General features: G+C 46.2%; 2 protein-coding genes across 2 annotated transcripts in view; one reads left to right on the top strand and one right to left on the bottom strand.

Moving 5' to 3' along the window:
• Positions 1 to 151, bottom strand: part of LOC129714414 (rho GTPase-activating protein SYDE1-like) — a 58,278-nt gene extending 58,127 nt beyond the window's left edge. The window contains exon 1 of the mRNA XM_055663993.1: positions 147 to 151. Within this exon, the coding sequence (XP_055519968.1) occupies positions 147 to 151 (5 nt within the window). The remainder of the gene's footprint in view (positions 1 to 146) is intronic.
• Positions 1 to 17,022, top strand: part of LOC129714465 (ultra-long-chain fatty acid omega-hydroxylase-like) — a 39,578-nt gene that overhangs the window by 4,034 nt on the left and 18,522 nt on the right. The window contains 1 exon segment of the mRNA XM_055664073.1: positions 6,261 to 6,482. Coding sequence (XP_055520048.1) covers positions 6,261 to 6,482 — 222 coding nt within the window.

Consider the following 17,022-nt stretch of genomic DNA (forward strand, 5'->3'; position numbering starts at 1 on the left):
CATATGTCAGCATTCACACCCCCGTCATTCCCTCTTCTCCCCTCTTCCGTGGGGCAGAACATGCAAAAGCTTGAAAGCACAGTGTACTGATAGCGGACTGAATGGACCTCTCATTAGCTAAGAATGTAGCCGATCTCCCAACCTACCTCATTGTGGCCCTTGCACTTTTTTTATCTGCACTTTCTCCAGCTGTAAGACTATTCTGTACTTCATTTAATTTCTTTTTTGCCCCATCTTGTATACTATGACTGTGATTATATATTTATGATCTGCCTGGATACCATGCAAACAACTTTTCTCATTATATCTCAGTACACACAAGATTAATAAACTAATTTAGCTTAGTTTAGATTAGAGATACAGTGCGGAAACAGGCCCTTCAGCCCAATGAGTCCGCGCCGACAGTGCGCTCCAACCAGTGATCCCCGCACATTAACACTATCCTACACACACCAGGGACAATTTTACATTGATAGCAAGGCAATTAACCTACACCTGCCTTCTCTCCATAACCTGTACATCTCTGGAGTGTGGGGTGAAACCGAAATTAATAGATTAATAGATGACCTTTCGGGTCGGAACCTTCGGCTGAAGAAATCTAAAGAAGGGTTTTGACCCGAAACATCACTTATTCAGTTTCTCCAGAGATGTTGCCTGACCTGCTGAGTTACTCCAGCATTTTGTGTCTATTCTCGGTGTAAACCAGCATCTGCAGTTCCTTCCTATATATTTTCTCTGCTCCATTGCAAAGTCTCCTCACTTTGAAGTTCTCCTCTCTCCCATGAAAGTTCTGCACCATCCTCTCCCACCACTCCCCCCAATCTGAAGAAGGGTCCTGACCTGAAACATCACCTATTTTGATTCTCCGGACATTCTGCCTGACCCTCTGAGTTATTCCAGAATTTTGTGTCTATTCTCGGTGTAAACCAGCATCTGCCATTCCTTCCTACACAATAATAAATTAATACCAATATTAACATCATGACGAGGACTGCCAACATGTTCTGTACCCAGGGGCGTATGGGCTTGTCTACTCAATCTCACCTCATGGAGCAAACACATCTTCCCCTGGAACTGGTTTGGCGACCCTTCTCTCCCTTGCCCGTTGAGAAAAGATCAAAGCCGCACCCACAACATTTTTATGCGTTTAGTTTAGTTTTGAGATACATCATGGAGACAAGCCCTTCAGGCCACCAAGCCCTTGTTGACCAGCGACCCCCGCACACTAACACTATCCTTCACACACAAAGGACAATTTACAATTTTACCAAAGCCAATTATAGCCTACAAACCTGTACGCCTTTGGAGTGTGGGAGGAAACCGGATCACCCAGAGAAAACCCACGGGGTCACAGGGAGAAGGTACAAACTCTGTACAGACAGCACCCGTAGTCAGGATCAAACCCGGGTCTCTGGCGCTGTAAGGCAGTAGCTTTACCGCTGTGCCACCCTTATTTGTCTTATACAAGACTGTGTACCCGTGCAAGACTTCTATACTCCTGCAATCAAACCATAGACATGTTCACAAAGTCGTACACCAGGGAATTCTTCACTCATATCTTACATTCATTGTTCTTTATATCTCTACATCATCGTCTATATCTCTCGTTTCCCTTTCCCGTGACCTTCAGTCTGTAGAAGGGTCTCGACCCGAAACGTCACCCACTCTTTCTATCCAGTGATGCTGCCTGTCCCGCTGAGTTACTCCAGCATTTGTGTCTATCTTAGGGAATTCTCTTCTCCATGCACCTAAAGACATCCTGCGTTATTTGTTCACTATATAGATAGGCATATAGTATAGTAGGCATTGCATACAAAACAGATCAGTGTGTCCATATATCATTATATACGTAAATACACACATGAATAAATAAACTGATAAAGTGCAAATAACAGATAATGGGCTATTAATGTTCAGAGTTTTGTCCGAGCCAAGTTTAATAGCCTCATGGCTGTGGGGAAGTAGCTATTCCTGAACCTGGTTGTTGCAGTCTTCAGGCACCTGTACCTTCTACCTGAAGGTAGCAGAGAGATGAGTGTGTGGCCAGGATGGTGTGGGTCCTTGATGATGCTGCCAGCCTTTTTGAGGCAATGACTGCGATAGATCCCCTCGATGGAAGGGAGTTCAGAGCCGATGATGGACTGGGCAGTGTTTGCTACTTTTTGTAGTCTTTTCCTCTCCAGGGCGCTCAAGTTGCCGAACCAAGCCACGATGCAACCGGTCAGCATGCTCTCTACTGTGCACCTATAGGTTAGAAGTCATAGGAGTAGAATAAGGCCATTCGGCCCATCAAACCTACTCCACCATTCCATCATGGGTGATCTATCTTTCCCTCTCAACCCCATTCTCCTGCCTTCTCCCCATAACCCTTGGCACCTGTACTAAACAAACTTTAGTGTTGTGTGTAGATGCTGTCTATACCTCAAATCACCAAAGCAATCAAGCTTTAATTAAGGTCTATAACACATGGATTATTACTACAGCAGTGTAATTTTTAACATTGTAAGTTGCGCATTTCACAAGACCAAGAAGTGTGTAAAATGTCACTCGAGACAAAGGTTACGAGTGTTCTATTGCCAGATGTACCGACAACGGAACTATGAAACTAAGAGTTCCCCAGCAGCATGACAGACAATACTCATAGATAACATATGATAAACCAAAAGATCAATAAATGAATAACTCCAATGCCAAAAGCTCAAAGTCCTTAGTGCAACCAAGCAAATCCATATTTCCAGGTTTAGTTAGTGTCCGTAGTGTCATTGGGAAAAAACTTTCCTTAAACCTGGTTTATGGGGTTGTTTTTTAACCTGGAGGTCACTTTTTTCAGACTTTTCTACCTTCTTCCCGATGACGAAGGTGGAGTGAGATGAGAGTGTGGCCAGGGTGGTGTGGGTCTCTGATGATGCTGGCTGCCTTGTTGAGGCAGTGACTCCTGTAGATCCCTTCGATGGTGGGGAGGTCAGTGCCCGTGATGGACTGGGCAGTGTGTTTACCACCTTCTATGTTCCTGGGTGTTTGAGTTGCTGATCCGGGCCGTTATGCAACCAGTCAATACGATCTCCACTGTCCACATGTAAAAGTACAAGCGAGTATTTGTCTGTGTACCTGCACGGAGGTGCAGCGGTAGAGTTACTGCCTTACAGCGCCAGAGACCCAGGTTTGATCCTGACTACGGGTGCTGTCTGTAAAGTTCAAAGTTCAAAGTTCAAAGTAACTTTATTGTTAATTCAATTATGCAACGGTAGTTACACATAGGATCGAAATTACGTTTCCCCATACTCCAAATGTGCAGTAATATTAAAAACACAGACAGACAACATACCAATAAAAATAGACAATAGACATACATTATTTAAAATATTAAAATATTCACAGTATGCCAAAATGTAGCAAAACCGTTGAGGTATTTTACACAGGGTGCAACAATGAAAAGTGCAATATAGAAAAAAGTGCAAATTTCGTACTGGAGACATTGAGCCAAAGTTATTTTCACAGTTTGTCGTCTTTGTTTGGGTACTGTTCATGGAATTTTCTTAAGTGTGTTGAGTAGTCTGATGGCCTGAGGCTAAAAGCTGTTTTTGAATCTGGTGGTTTTGCTCCGCATGCTGCGGTAGCGCTTACCGGAAGGTAGGAGGGTGAACAGTTTGTGTGCTGGGTGGGTGGTGTCTTTGATGATATTGCTTGCTCTCTTGCGACAGCGAGATGGATATAGGTCCTGGATTGCTGGTTGGGGTGATCTGGTGATCTTCTCCGCTGTCCTCACCACTCTCTTACAGGTACACTCTCTGTAAGGAGTTTGTACCTTCTCAGATTATAAAAATCATGAGAGGAATAGATCGGGAAGATGCACAGAGCCCCTTGCCCACAGTAGGTGAATCGAGAACCAGAGGACATAGGTTTAAGGTGAAGGGGAAAAGAGTTAATAGGAACCTTGGGGGTAACTTAGGGTGGGAGATTGCAACCTTCACGTGGTCTGCCCTGTTTCGAGGAATGAAATTAACCCGGCGTGCACAATCAAATAAGATCAAATAGAGCAAGTTGTCCTACAATTTTAGGCTGTGCATGCCATACGCAAGAAGAAGAAGGGGTAACATTTTCACACAAAGGGTGGTGGGTGTATGGAACAAGCTGCCAGAGGAGGTAGTTGAGGCTGGGACTATCCCATTGTTTAAGAAACAGTTAGACTGGTTCATGGATAGGACAGGTTTGGAGGGATATGGACCAGTGTAGCTGTGACATGTTGGTCGGTGTGGGCAAGTTTGGCCGAAGGGCCTGTTTCCACATTGTATCACTCTATGACACTACTAAACCTCCATGGTAGGAGAGGTTAATGTGCTTCCTTTATTATTCTACCAATGTGTAATTCTGAACTGATTCCAGCATTATTGCCGTCTCCTATTCTATTTGCCTCCCTCTATTCACTCACTGTAGAGTTGTACATGATCAATTTTAATCTTCCTTCTGCGCTTGTGTCACAATTTCTGATTCGTAGGCAAGGCAAGGCAACTTTATTTATATAGTACATTTCATACATGAGTGCTTCACATAAAAACATGTCATACAATAAAATGAAATAATAAAATGAAATAAAATAGAAGAATTAAAAGAATATAAAGCAAAATTAAAAATGCATTATAAAATGTGCAAAAGTTAAAAGTGCAATGTAGTTAAGATTTAGCTGAACGCTAAAGTAAACATAAAAGTTTTCAGTCTTATTTTAAAAGCGGTCAAAGTTGGGGCAAGTCTTAAATCTTCAGGAAGTTAATTCCAGCTATTTGTTGCATAGTAACTAAATCCTGCTTTCCCATGTTTTGTATTTACTCTGGGAATCACTAACAGATTGGTCTCAGACGATCTTAGCGGTCTAGAAGGCTTATATAGTGGAAGCATGTCAGTGATATACTTTGGCCCTAAACCATGTAGCGATTTATAGGTGAGCAGCAGGATTTTGAAATCAATTCTCGGACATACAGGGAGCCAATGTAAGGATTTAAGAATTGGTGTAATGTGTTCAAATTTCGTAGACAGATTTGTGCCCGGATTCAGAATATAGTTTGACAAGTATTGTTGGGAAACACATTACAAATGAGGAACTGCCTTTATTTCCTGTGGGTTGTGCTGGGGGAGTGATTACAACACAACCCACAGCTTCATCGGCTGCTTATTATCGCACGTACCAAAGTACTGTGAAACTATTATTTTGCAAACAGTTCATTAAAATTATTGTCATAGTATTAACTCTATAGAAACAGCCCACTGAGTCCATATGCCAGAGTTGCCATTTTCAAAGTCCCAGCCATAGTGTTCCTTGGGGATGGTTCACACTGCAACCACTGTGCGCTGGTGGATGGGGAGGCAGGGTCTGGGGTGACAATCAAAGGGGGCTCCTTACTCCATGATGGTCTCCATAGAGTGGGTGTGGGGAGGGTCTTTTCTTAGTGGGACAGTCTAGGACTAGAGGTCGTAGCCTCAGAGTACATGGACTTTGCTTTTGATAGGAGAAACATGTTCCCGATGTTGGGGGAGTCCAGAACCAGGGGCCACAGTTTAAGAATAAGGGGTAAGCCATTTAGAACAGAGACGAGGAAACACTTTTTTTCACAGAGAGTGGTGAGTCTGTGGAATTCTCTGTCTTAGAGGGCGGTGGAGGCAGGTTCTCTGGATACTTTCCATATAACAATAACCATATAACCATATAACAATTACAGCACGGAAACAGGCCATCTCGGCCCTACAGGTCCGTGCCGAACAACTTTTTTCCCTTAGTCCCACCTGCCTGCACTCATACCATAACCCTCCATTCCCTTCTCATCCATATGCCTATCCAATTTATTTTTAAATGATACCAATGAACCTGCCGACACCACTTCCACTGGAAGCTCATTCCACACCGCTACCACTCTCTGAGTAAAGAAGTTCCCCCTCATGTTTCCCCTAAACTTCTGTCCCTGAATTAATTAGAGAGAGCTAGAGAGGGCTCTTAAAAATAGCGGAGTCAGGGGTTATGGGGAGAAGGCAGGAACGGGGTACTGACTGGGGATGATCAGCTATGATCACATTGATCATCGTTGGCTCGAAGGGCCGAATGGCCTACTCTTGCACCTATTGTCTATTGTCTATTGTCTAAGTCAGCAGCTCTATCATTGCGCTGCCCGTGATGTGTGGGACTGAGGCTGGGGGATTGTTGCAGTGCGTGTGTAAGGGAGGTTTGAGGCTGACACTGGCTGACTCAGTGTGTTTCTGTGTCTCCCCGACAGATGCTGCTGGGGCTGGACCGGGTTCTGGGCTTCCTGCCCTTGGACTTCACCTCGATGAGAAGCTGCCTGTGGAGCGCTGTGGCCACCCTGCTCCTCATCTTCACCATCAAGTCCCTGCTCGAGCTTGCGGTCCTGCTCAGGAACTTCCGCCAGAATTCCAAGAGGCTGAAATGCTTTGACGGCCCTCCGAAGCAAAACTGGTTCATGGGGCACCTTGGGATGGTAGGACGTCTGACGGTTCACAGCCTCCCAATGCCGGGGACCTGTTGGGGCCCAGATACAGGGAGCAATGATGGATATTTAGTGCTGAGTGATGCTCTCCACTAGAGCGTTTCAGCGTACTACATCCAGATCCACATTTATCCTGTCTCCCACCACCAGGGGGAGGTGTCGGGACGGAGAGTGAGGCGCGTGGCGCAGTGGGACCCACCACACTATCCAGGCACAAAATGGCCGCCAGGCCTAGCACTACCTTAGACCAGACTCTCCCTTGGCACAGACCTGCTGCGATTATCCCACTGCCCACAAACCGATGACCTAACCCGAACACTGCTGTGGACCATGGGGGACCCCGTTACCACTCTGTAAACCGCACCCACGTTTTGGGTGGAGAGTATTTTTCTCTCACAAGTAGAATTTGGCCCGTCGAGTCAACTCCGCCATTCGATCATGGTCGATTTCTGCCTCCTAATCCCATTTTCCTGCCTTCGCCCCATAGCCCTTGACACCCGTTCTGATAGGAGTTCACAGGTTGTAGGAGTGTAGGGGGTGGGGTGGAGTCGTGATTGGTGCCTCTATCCACTTTGGTTCAGGATCTACCCCCCCCGACCCTGCCCCTCCCGCCCCTTGGCCTCATTGAGTGTCCCCGTGTGTCTGTTCAGCCTGTCGTTCCCCTCCCTGCCTTCCCTCCCCCTGCTCCCCCATGCCCGTGTGTTGTGTTGCGTTCCACTCCGCTGTGTCCTGCTTCTAACGTGTTGTTTGCTCTTTCGGACAAAGGTTGATCAAAATGAGGAAGGGATGAGAAAGATCGCACAGTGGGTGCTCGAGTTCCCATACACCATGAAGACCCGCTTTGGACCACTGATAAACATAATCCACCTGTTTCACCCCGATTACATTAAACCTGTCCTCCTGGCCTCAGGTATTCCGGCGATTTAGACATTGTAGTCACGGGCTGGTTATTTAGTGAATGTGACACTAGATTTAGACAAGTATCTTCCTGCAGTGTTCCCCTCATTAGAAACACAAACGAGCATTCGGAAACTGAAGCAAACAGTGTTGGAAACTCTCAGCAGGTCAGGCAGCATCTGCGGAGAGAGAAAAAGGGTTATTGATTCAGCTTAAAGGCCTTTCGTTAGAACTGGGATATAGCGGTCAAACTAGTTTTAAGGAGCAAAGAGATGGAGTGGTGGAAGGAACAAAAGTATTTTTTTATGTTCATACGTTCTAGGAGTGGCATAAGGTCATAAGTGATAGAAGCAGAATTAGGCCATTCAGCCCATCAAGTCTACTCTGCCATTAAATCACAGCTGATCTATCTCTCCCTCCTAACCCCATTCTCCTGCCTTCTCCCCATAACCTCTGACACCCATAGTTAATCGGCACATCAAGTTTGCTCCACCATTCAACCACGGCTGATCTATCTCCCCCACCTAACCCCATTCTCCTGCCTTCTCCCCGTAACCCCCGACACCTTTGGGTGAGGTTTATTATTGCCACGTGTACCGAGATGCAGGGAAAAGCTTTTGCTTGTGTGCCACACATGAATAAAATTAAGCCAAGCCCAAACGAGAGGGATTTAGAAGAGAGGAGTGATTGCATGGGATGTGGGTATCATCCTCTGGGTCCAGCACACAAAGCATGGCTGCCCTCCGTCACCATTGTGTATGATGGGGTGAGAGGAGCGGCAGTGGGGGTGAGCTGGAATGGACGTCTGGAATGTTCCCGATGTTGGGGGAGTCCAGAACCAGGGGCCACAGTTTAAGAATAAGGGGTAAACCATTTTGAACGGAGACGAGGAAACACTTTTTCTCACAGAGAGTTGTGAGTCTGTGGAATTCTCTGCCTCAGAGGGTGGTGGAGGCCGGTTCTCTGGATGCTTTCAAGAGAAAGCTGGATAGGGCTCTTAAAGATAGCGGAGTCAGGGGATATGGGGAAGGGGCAGGAACGGGGTACTGATTGGGGATGATCAGCCATGATCACATTGAATGGCGGTGCTGGCTCGAAGGGCCGAATGGCCTACTCCTGCACCTATTGTCTATTGTTTATTGCTCAATGGGTTAGGATGGGCAGTGAGCGACAGACAGCACAGTGGTGCACCCCTCATCCTCCGGCACTCCAAGGACTAGAGTCCCAGCCTGCTCAACCTTTCCCTATAGCTCTTCAGTCCTGGCAACATCCTCGTAAATCTTCTCTTCCCCCCTTGACAGACAAAACGCTGGCGTAACTCAGCGGGTCAGGCTAACGTTTCGGGTCGAGACCATCGTTCAGACTGAGATGAGAGTTCTCTGTTTGGGGAAGGGTCTCGACGCGAAATGACATCGACTATTCTCCAGAGATGCTGCCTGACCCGCTGAGTTACTCCGGCATTTTGTGTCTATCTTCGGTGCAAACCAGCATGTGCAGTTCCTCCCTAAACGTTTCACCTCACCCAAATTCCGGTTGTCATCAGCTTGTTGTGAAACAACCTGCTTCTACATGTGTGGTTAATTATTCACTGGTGGAACGCACGGCACCTTCTGATCTTAACCTCTGGCACACATTGTGGGGCGGGAGAGCACGCTAACACCTAATGCCTCCATGTAACTCCTGCATTCCTCTCTCCAACCCTCCCCTACCCAGTCGAACCAGCTTCTTATTCTCACCCAGCAAGTGGCTAACAGTGTTTCTTTTATCATCGTTTTACCATCTATTTTGGATGGGGCGCCGAACTTGGCGTGCGATGTCGCTCAGGCCAAAACCCCTCAGCTGGCCTGCCGACTGGGCTTTGTGTGCAGTCCAGCACCCGGGGCCAACTCATCTTCACCCAGCCACGGCCCAGTCCGTCAACGAATTGCCGTCGGGAATTTGTCCCTTATTTTGACCTTTTGTCCCCTATTTGGGAGTGAGAACGTTGGCAACCCTGTACGGTTTCCTCCCACACTCCAAAGACGTACAGGACCGTAGGTTAATTGGTTTATGTAAAAAGGACATTGTAAATTGTCACTAGTGTGTAGGATAGTACGAGGGTACAGGGTGATCGCCTGTCGGCACAGCCTCGGTGGGCCGAAGGGCCTGTTTCTGTGCTGTATCTCTAAAGTTTAAACAAACAAAATCTCGGCCAGGAGATTAGGGACATAGAAACATAGAAACATAGAAAATAGGTGCAGGAGGAGGCCATTCGGCCCTTGAGCCTGCACCGCCATTCAATATGATCATGGCTGATCATCCAACTCAGTATCCTGTACCTGCCTTCTCACCATACCCCCTGATCCCTTTAGCCACAAGGGCCACATCTAATTCCCTCTTAAATATAGCCAATGAAATGTGGCCTCAACTACCTTCTGTTGCAGAGAATTCCACAGATTCACCACTCTCTGTGTGAAAAATATTTTTCTCATCTCGGTCCTAAAAGATTTCCCCCTTATCCTTAAACTGTGAGAAAAAGCTGTAGTAACTCAGAGGGACAGGCAGCATCAACGAACTTCTGTGGCCACCTCATCGACACATGAAATCAGCCCTTTATCAAAGTATTTATAAGGTTATGATGACCTCCATGGTTCACCTTAACTATCCTTTTTCTAGAATAAAGAAATAAGTTAAACTGCGAATCCTGGTACCACAGATGGTTTTAATTGACTAAGCCTTCAAACTAAGCTTTGAATTTGGGAACTGGCTTATTTTCAAGAAGGAAGCCAAGAAAAACTATCTTTACTGACCTCAAGTTCCTGGAAATACAATATTTCCATCTCTTGATACTATTTCAAAAAATATATGCAAATAATTGTTGATGGCACGGTGGCTCAGCGGTAGAGTTGCTGCCTTACAGCACCAGGGACCCAGGTTCGATCATGATTATTCGGTGCTTGCCTGTACGGAGTTTGTACGTTCTCCCCGTGACCTGCGTGTGTTTTCTCCCAGATCTTTGGTTTCCGTCCACACTCCAAAGACGTACAGGTTTGTAGGTTAATTGGCTAGGTGTAAATGTAAATTGTCCCTAGTGTGGGTAGGATAGTGTTAGGGCCCGTTTCCGCGCTGTATCTCTACATAGAAACATAGAAACATAGAAATTAGGTGCAGGAATAGGCCATTCGGCCCTTCGAGCCTGCACCGCCATTCAATATGATCATGGCTGATCATCCAACTCAGTATCCCGTACCTGCCTTCTCTCCATACCCTCTGATCCCTTTAGCCACAAGGGCCACATCTAACTCCCTCTTAAACATAGCCAATGAACTGGCCTCAACTACCCTCTGTGGCAGAGAGTTCCAGAGATTCACCACTCTCTGCGTGAAAAAAGTTCTTCTCATCTCGGTTTTAAAGGATTTCCCCTTTATCCTTAAGCTGTGACCCCTTGTCCTGGACTTCCCTAACATCGGGAACAATCTTCCTGCATCTAGCCTGTCCAACCCCTTAAGAATTTTGTAAGTTTCTATAAGATCCCCTCTCAATCTTCTAAATTCTAGAGAGTATAAACCAAGTCCATCCAGTCTTTCTTCATAAGACAGTCCTGACATCCCAGGAATCAGTCTGGTGAACCGTCTCTGCTCTCCCTCTATGGCAATAATGTCAGAGGCCCAGGGAGCCGTTGCCGTGAGAGGGGGAGGAGTACCTGCGCTGTAACCTGCGACAGATAAAGTTTTGTGTTTTTTAATATAGTTAAATTGAGAGTGGGATATGTCGGTGGAGATTGGCCCCGTGGTTTGCTCAGCCTGCAACATGTGGGAGATCAGGGATATGGTCGGTGTCCCTGGTGACTATGTTTGCAGGAAGTGTGTACAGCTGCAGCTCCTGGCAGACCGCATTGAACGATTGGAGCTGCGGTTGGATTCATACTGGAGCATCCACGACGCTGAGAAAGTCGTGGACAGCACGTACAGTGAGTTGGTCACACCGCAGGTAAAAGGTAAGAGGACGGAAGGGGAACGGGTGGCCAATAGTCAGCAAAGCAGTAGGCAGGTAGTGCAGGAGTCCCCTGCAGTCATCTCCCTCCTAAACAGGTATACCATTTTGGAAACTGTTGAGGGAGATTGCTCATCAGGGGAATGCAGCAGCAGCCAAGTTCATGGCACCATGGGTGGCTCTGCGGCACATGAGGGGGGGAAAAAGAGTGGAAGGGCAATAGTAATAGGGGATTCAATTGTCAGGGGAATAGATAGGCGTTTCTGCGGCCGCAAAAGAGACTCCAGGATGGTATGTTGCCTCCCTGGTGCAAGGGTCAGGGATGTCACTGAACGGCTGCAGAACATTCTGGAGGGGGAGGGTGAACAGCCAGTTGTCGTGGTGCATATTGGCACCAACGATATAGGTAAAAAAAGGGATGAGGTCCTAAAGGATGAATTTAGGGAGCTAGGAGATAAGCTTAAAAGTAGGACCTCAAAGGTAATAATCTCTGGATTACTACCAGTACCACGGGCCAGTCAGAGCAGAAATAGGAGGATATTGCAGATGAATACGTGGCTTGAAAAATGGTGCAAGGGGGAGGGATTCAAATTTTTAGGGCATTGGAACCAGTTCTGGGGGAGGTGGGACCAGTACAAACAGGACGGTCTGCACCTGGAATGGAATGGAACCAATGTCCTTGGGGGGGGGGGGTGTTTGCTACTGCTGTCGGGGAGGATTTAAACTAATGTGGCAGGGGGATGGGTACAAGAGCAGAGGGGCAGGGGGGTGTAAAATGAAGGTAGAAGCAATAGGTAGCAAGGTGAAAAGTAAAAGTGGCAGGCAGACAAAACCAGGGCAAAAATCAAAAAGGGCCACTTTTCAACATAATTGTATAAGGGGTAAGAGCGTTGTAAAAACAAGCCTGAAGGCTTTGTGTCTCAATGCAAGGAGTATTCGTAATAAGGTGGATGAGTTGAACGTGCAGATAGCCATAAATGATTATGATATAGTTGGGATCACGGAGACATGGCTCCAGGGTGACCAAGGCTGGGAGCTGAACATCCCGGGATATTCAATATTCAGGAGGGATAGAGAGAAAGGAAAAGGAGGTGGGGTAGTGTTGCTGGTTAGAGAGGAGATTAACGCAATGGAAAGGAAGGACATTAGTTTGGAGGATGTGGAATCGGTATGGGTAGAGCTGCGAAACAATAAGGGGCAGAAAACGCTGGTGGGTGTTGTGTACAGGCCACCTAACAGTAGTAGTGAAGTTGGGGATGGCATCAAACAGGAAATTAGAAATGCTTGCGACAAAGGCAAAGCAGTTATAATGGGTGACTTCAATCTACATATAGATTGGGTGAATCAAACTGGCAGGGGTGCTGAGGAAGAGGATTTCTTGGAATGTATACGGGATAGTTATCTAAACCAACATGTAGAGGAACCAACGAGAGAGCTGGCTATTTTAGACTGGGTATTGAGTAATGAGGAAGGGTTAGTTAGTAGTCTTGTTGTGCGTGGCCCCTTGGGCAAGAGTGACCATAATATGGTTGAGTTCTTCATTAGGATGGAGAGTGACATTGTTAATTCAGAAACAATGGTTTTGAACTTAAAGAAAGGTAACTTTGAGGGTATGAGACGTGAATTGGCCAAGATTGACTGGCAATTAATTCTAAAAGGGTTGACGGTGGATATGCAATGGAAGGCACTTAAAGACTGCATGGATGAACTACAAAAATTGTTCATCCCAGTTTGGCAAAAGAATAAATCAGGGAAGGTAGTGCATCCATGGATAACAAGGGAAATCAGGGATAGTATCAAAGCAAAGGATGATGCGTACAAACTAGCCAGAAAAAGCAGCATACCGGAGGACTGGGAGAAATTCAGAGACCAGCAGAGGAGGACGAAGGGCTTAATTAGAAAAGGAAAAATGGATTATGAAAGAAAACTGGCAGTGAACATAAAATCTGACTGCAAAAGTTTTTATAGATATGTGAAAAGAAAGAGATTAGTTAAAACAAATGTAGGTCCCTTGCAGTCAGAAACAGGTGAGTTGATCATGGGGAACCAGGATATGGCGGACCAATTGAATAACTACTTTGGTTACGTCTTCACTAAGGAAGACATAAATGATCTGCCGGAAATAGCAGGGGCCCGCGAGGAATTGAGTGAAATCCAGCTTAGTCGGGAAGTGGTGTTGGGTAAATTGAATGGATTAAAGGCCGATAAATCCCCAGGGCCAGATAGGCTGCATCCCAGAGTACTTAAGGAAGTAGCTCCAGAAATAGTGGATGCATTAGTAATAATCTTTCAAAACTCCTTAGATTCTGGAGTAGTTCCAGAGGATTGGCGGGTAGCAAACGTAACCCCACTTTTTAAGAAGGGAGGGGGAGAGAAAACGGGGAATTACAGACCAGTTAGCCTAACATCGGTAGTGGGGAAACTGCTAGAGTCAGTTATTAAAGATGGGATAGCAGCACATTTAGAAAGTGGTGAAATCATTGGACAAAGTCAGCATGGATTTACGAAAGGTAAATCATGTCTGACGAATCTTATAGAATTTTTCGAGGATGTAACTAGTAGCGTGGATAGGGGAGAACCAGTGGATGTGGTGTATCTGGACTTCCAGAAGGCTTTCGACAAGGTCCCACATAAGAGATTAGTATACAAACTTAAAGCACATGGCATTGGGGGTTCAGTATTGATGTGGATAGAGAACTGGCTGGCAAACAGGAAGCAAAGAGTAGGAGTAAACGGGTCCTTTTCACAATGGCAGGCAGTGACTAGTGGGGTACCGCAAGGCTCAGTACTGGGACCCCAGCTATTTACAATATATATTAATGATCTGGATGAGGGAATTGAAGGCAATATCTCCAAGTTTGCGGATGACACTAAGCTGGGGGGCAGTGTTAGGTGTGAGGAGGATGCTAGGAGACTGCAAGGTGACTTGGATAGGCTGGGTGAGTGGGCAAATGTTTGGCAGATGCAGTTTAATGTGGATAAATGTCAGGTTATCCATCTTGTTGGCAACAACGGGAAAGCAGATTATTATCTAAACGGTGGCCGATTGGGAAAACGGGGGAGATGCAGCGAGACCTGGGTGTCATGGTACACCAGTCATTGAAGGTAGGCATGCAGGTGCAGCAGGCAGTAAAGAAAGCGAATGGCATGTTGGCCTTCATAGCAAGAGGATTTGAGTATAGGAGCAGGGAGGTTCTACTGCAGTTGTATAGGGTCTTGGTGAGACCACACCTGGAGTATTGCGTGCAGTTTTGGTCTCCAAATCTGAGGAAGGACATTATTGCCATAGAGGGAGTGCAGAGAAGGTTCACCAGACTGATTCCTGGGATGTCAGGACTGTCTTATGAAGAAAGACTGGATAGACTTGGTTTATACTCTCTAGAGTTTAGGAGATTGAGAGGGGATCTTATAGAAACTTACAAAATTCTTAAGGGGTTGGACAGGCTAGATGCAGGAAGATTGTTTCCGATGTTGGGGAAGTCCAGGACAAGGGGTCACAGCTTAAGGATAAGGGGGAAATCCTTTAAAACCGAGATGAGGAGAACTTTTTTCACACAGAGAGTGGTGAATCTCTGGAACTCTCTGCCACAGAGGGTAGTTGAGGCCAGTTCATTGGCTATATTTAAGAGGGAGTTAGATGTGGCCCTTGTGGCCAAGGGGATCAGAGGGTATGGAGAAAAGGCAGGTACGGGATACTGAGTTGGATGATCAGCCATGATCATATTAAATGGCGGTGCAGGCTCGAAGGGCCGAATGGCCTACTCCTGCACCTAATTTCTATGTTTCTATGTTTCTATGTTTCTATGTCCTTCCTCAGATTTGGAAACCAAAACTGTACGCAATACTCCAGGTGTGGTCTCACCAAGACCCTGTACAATTGCAGTAGAACCTCTCTGCTCCTATACTCAAATCCTTTTGCAATGAAAGCTAACATACCATTCGCTTTCTTTACTGCCTGCTGCACCTGCATGCCTACCTTCAATGACTGGTGTACCATGACACCCAGGTCTCGCTGCATCTCCCCCTTTCCCAATCGGCCACCATTTAGACAATAGTCTGCTTTCCTATTTTTGCCACCAAAATGGATAAGCTCACATTTATCCACATTATACTGCATCTGCCAAACATTTGCCCACTCACCCAGCCTATCCAAGTCACCCTGCAGTCTCCTAGCATCCTCCTCACAGCTAACACTGCCCCCCAGCTTAGTGTCATCCGCAAACTTGGAGATATTGCCTTCAATTCCCTCATCCAGATCATTAATATAAGCTAAGCTAAAAAAGTTGCTACTCCGAGTCTGGCCTCACCCTCCCCGGCCCCACTCCCCCCCCCACCCCATCCCACAATGGCAAGGACATAGAGAGCTGATTCCAACTAGAAACAAAAGATAATTAGACAGAATTTTTGAGGCCAACTGCACAGAAGGAGGGAATTCCACCTGTTATCTCCTGTTTATAATCATTTAAACATTCAATTTAGGTTTAATATTATAACGTGCCCCGAGATACAGTGAAAAGTATGACACCCATTATCTAGCCTTGAATTAATCTTAATCTGATCCGACTTTGAAACCTTCCTCCATATTCTTATCAATCCTAGATTGCCCCATTATGGACTTTAATTGTCATTCCTCTTTATTGACTTCCCCTTGGGTGATGTGGGATTTGATCCTAGGTCACAGGTTACTGTTTAGTAACATAACACTGTCAGGCTGCTATGATATTCCTATGATATTCCTCGCCAGCCCTACGTTTCCCATTCCGGCTCCCACATTCACTATCCAAACACTTTCCCTTAAAACGGTGGAAAGCTCTCTGCCTGAAGCTGCGACACACCGTTCTGTGACCCGCCCTGCATAGGAAGGAACTGCAGGTGCTGGTTTATACCGAAGATAGACACAAAATGCTGGAGTAACTCAGCGGGACAGGCAGCATCTCCGGGGAGATGGAATGGGTGACGTTTCGCATTGAGACCCTTCAGACTGAGAGTCAGGGGAGAGGGAAACGAGAGATATGGAAGGGCAAGGTGTGAAAACGAGAGATCAAAAGGCACGATCAACAAAAACATAGAGCAGATCATTGTTAGCTGAGGGGAAGGTGACAACGAGGCATACAAAGTGAAATTTAACTAGGATGGGGAGGGATAGAACTCTGCGCTTATCTCTTCTATATTGTGCCAGTATGTTGCTTTCTGCTCATTCTTCACTGTCCGTGGAGGAAGCCTGTTCCCATATTCACTCCTGTGTGAGCAGGATCTTTTCCAAGAGTCAAGAATGTTTCCTAGTCATGCAGTATGTACTGATATGGGCCTATAGAATTCTTACATGCAACAGCATAACACACCTGTAAACCCAATACACCCAGATAATGAACTACATGTTTTAAAATGAATTATTAATCTGATTAATAGGGCAGCACGGTGGCGCAGCGGTAGAGTTGCTGACTCACAGCGCCAGAGACACGGGTTCAATCCCGACTACGGGTGCTGTCTGTACGGAGTTTGTTCGTTTTCCCATGACCTGCGTGGGTTTGCTCCAAGATCTTCGGTTTCCTCCCACACTCCAAAGACGTACAGGTTTGGAGGTTAATTGGCTTGGTGTAAACGTTAAATTGTCCCCAGTGTGGGCAGGGTAGCGTTAATGACAAAGGGTCACCGTTTAAGG

The sequence above is a fragment of the Leucoraja erinacea genome, chromosome 39, assembly GCF_028641065.1.
Source record: "Leucoraja erinacea ecotype New England chromosome 39, Leri_hhj_1, whole genome shotgun sequence".
NCBI classification, from domain to species: domain Eukaryota; kingdom Metazoa; phylum Chordata; class Chondrichthyes; order Rajiformes; family Rajidae; genus Leucoraja; species Leucoraja erinaceus.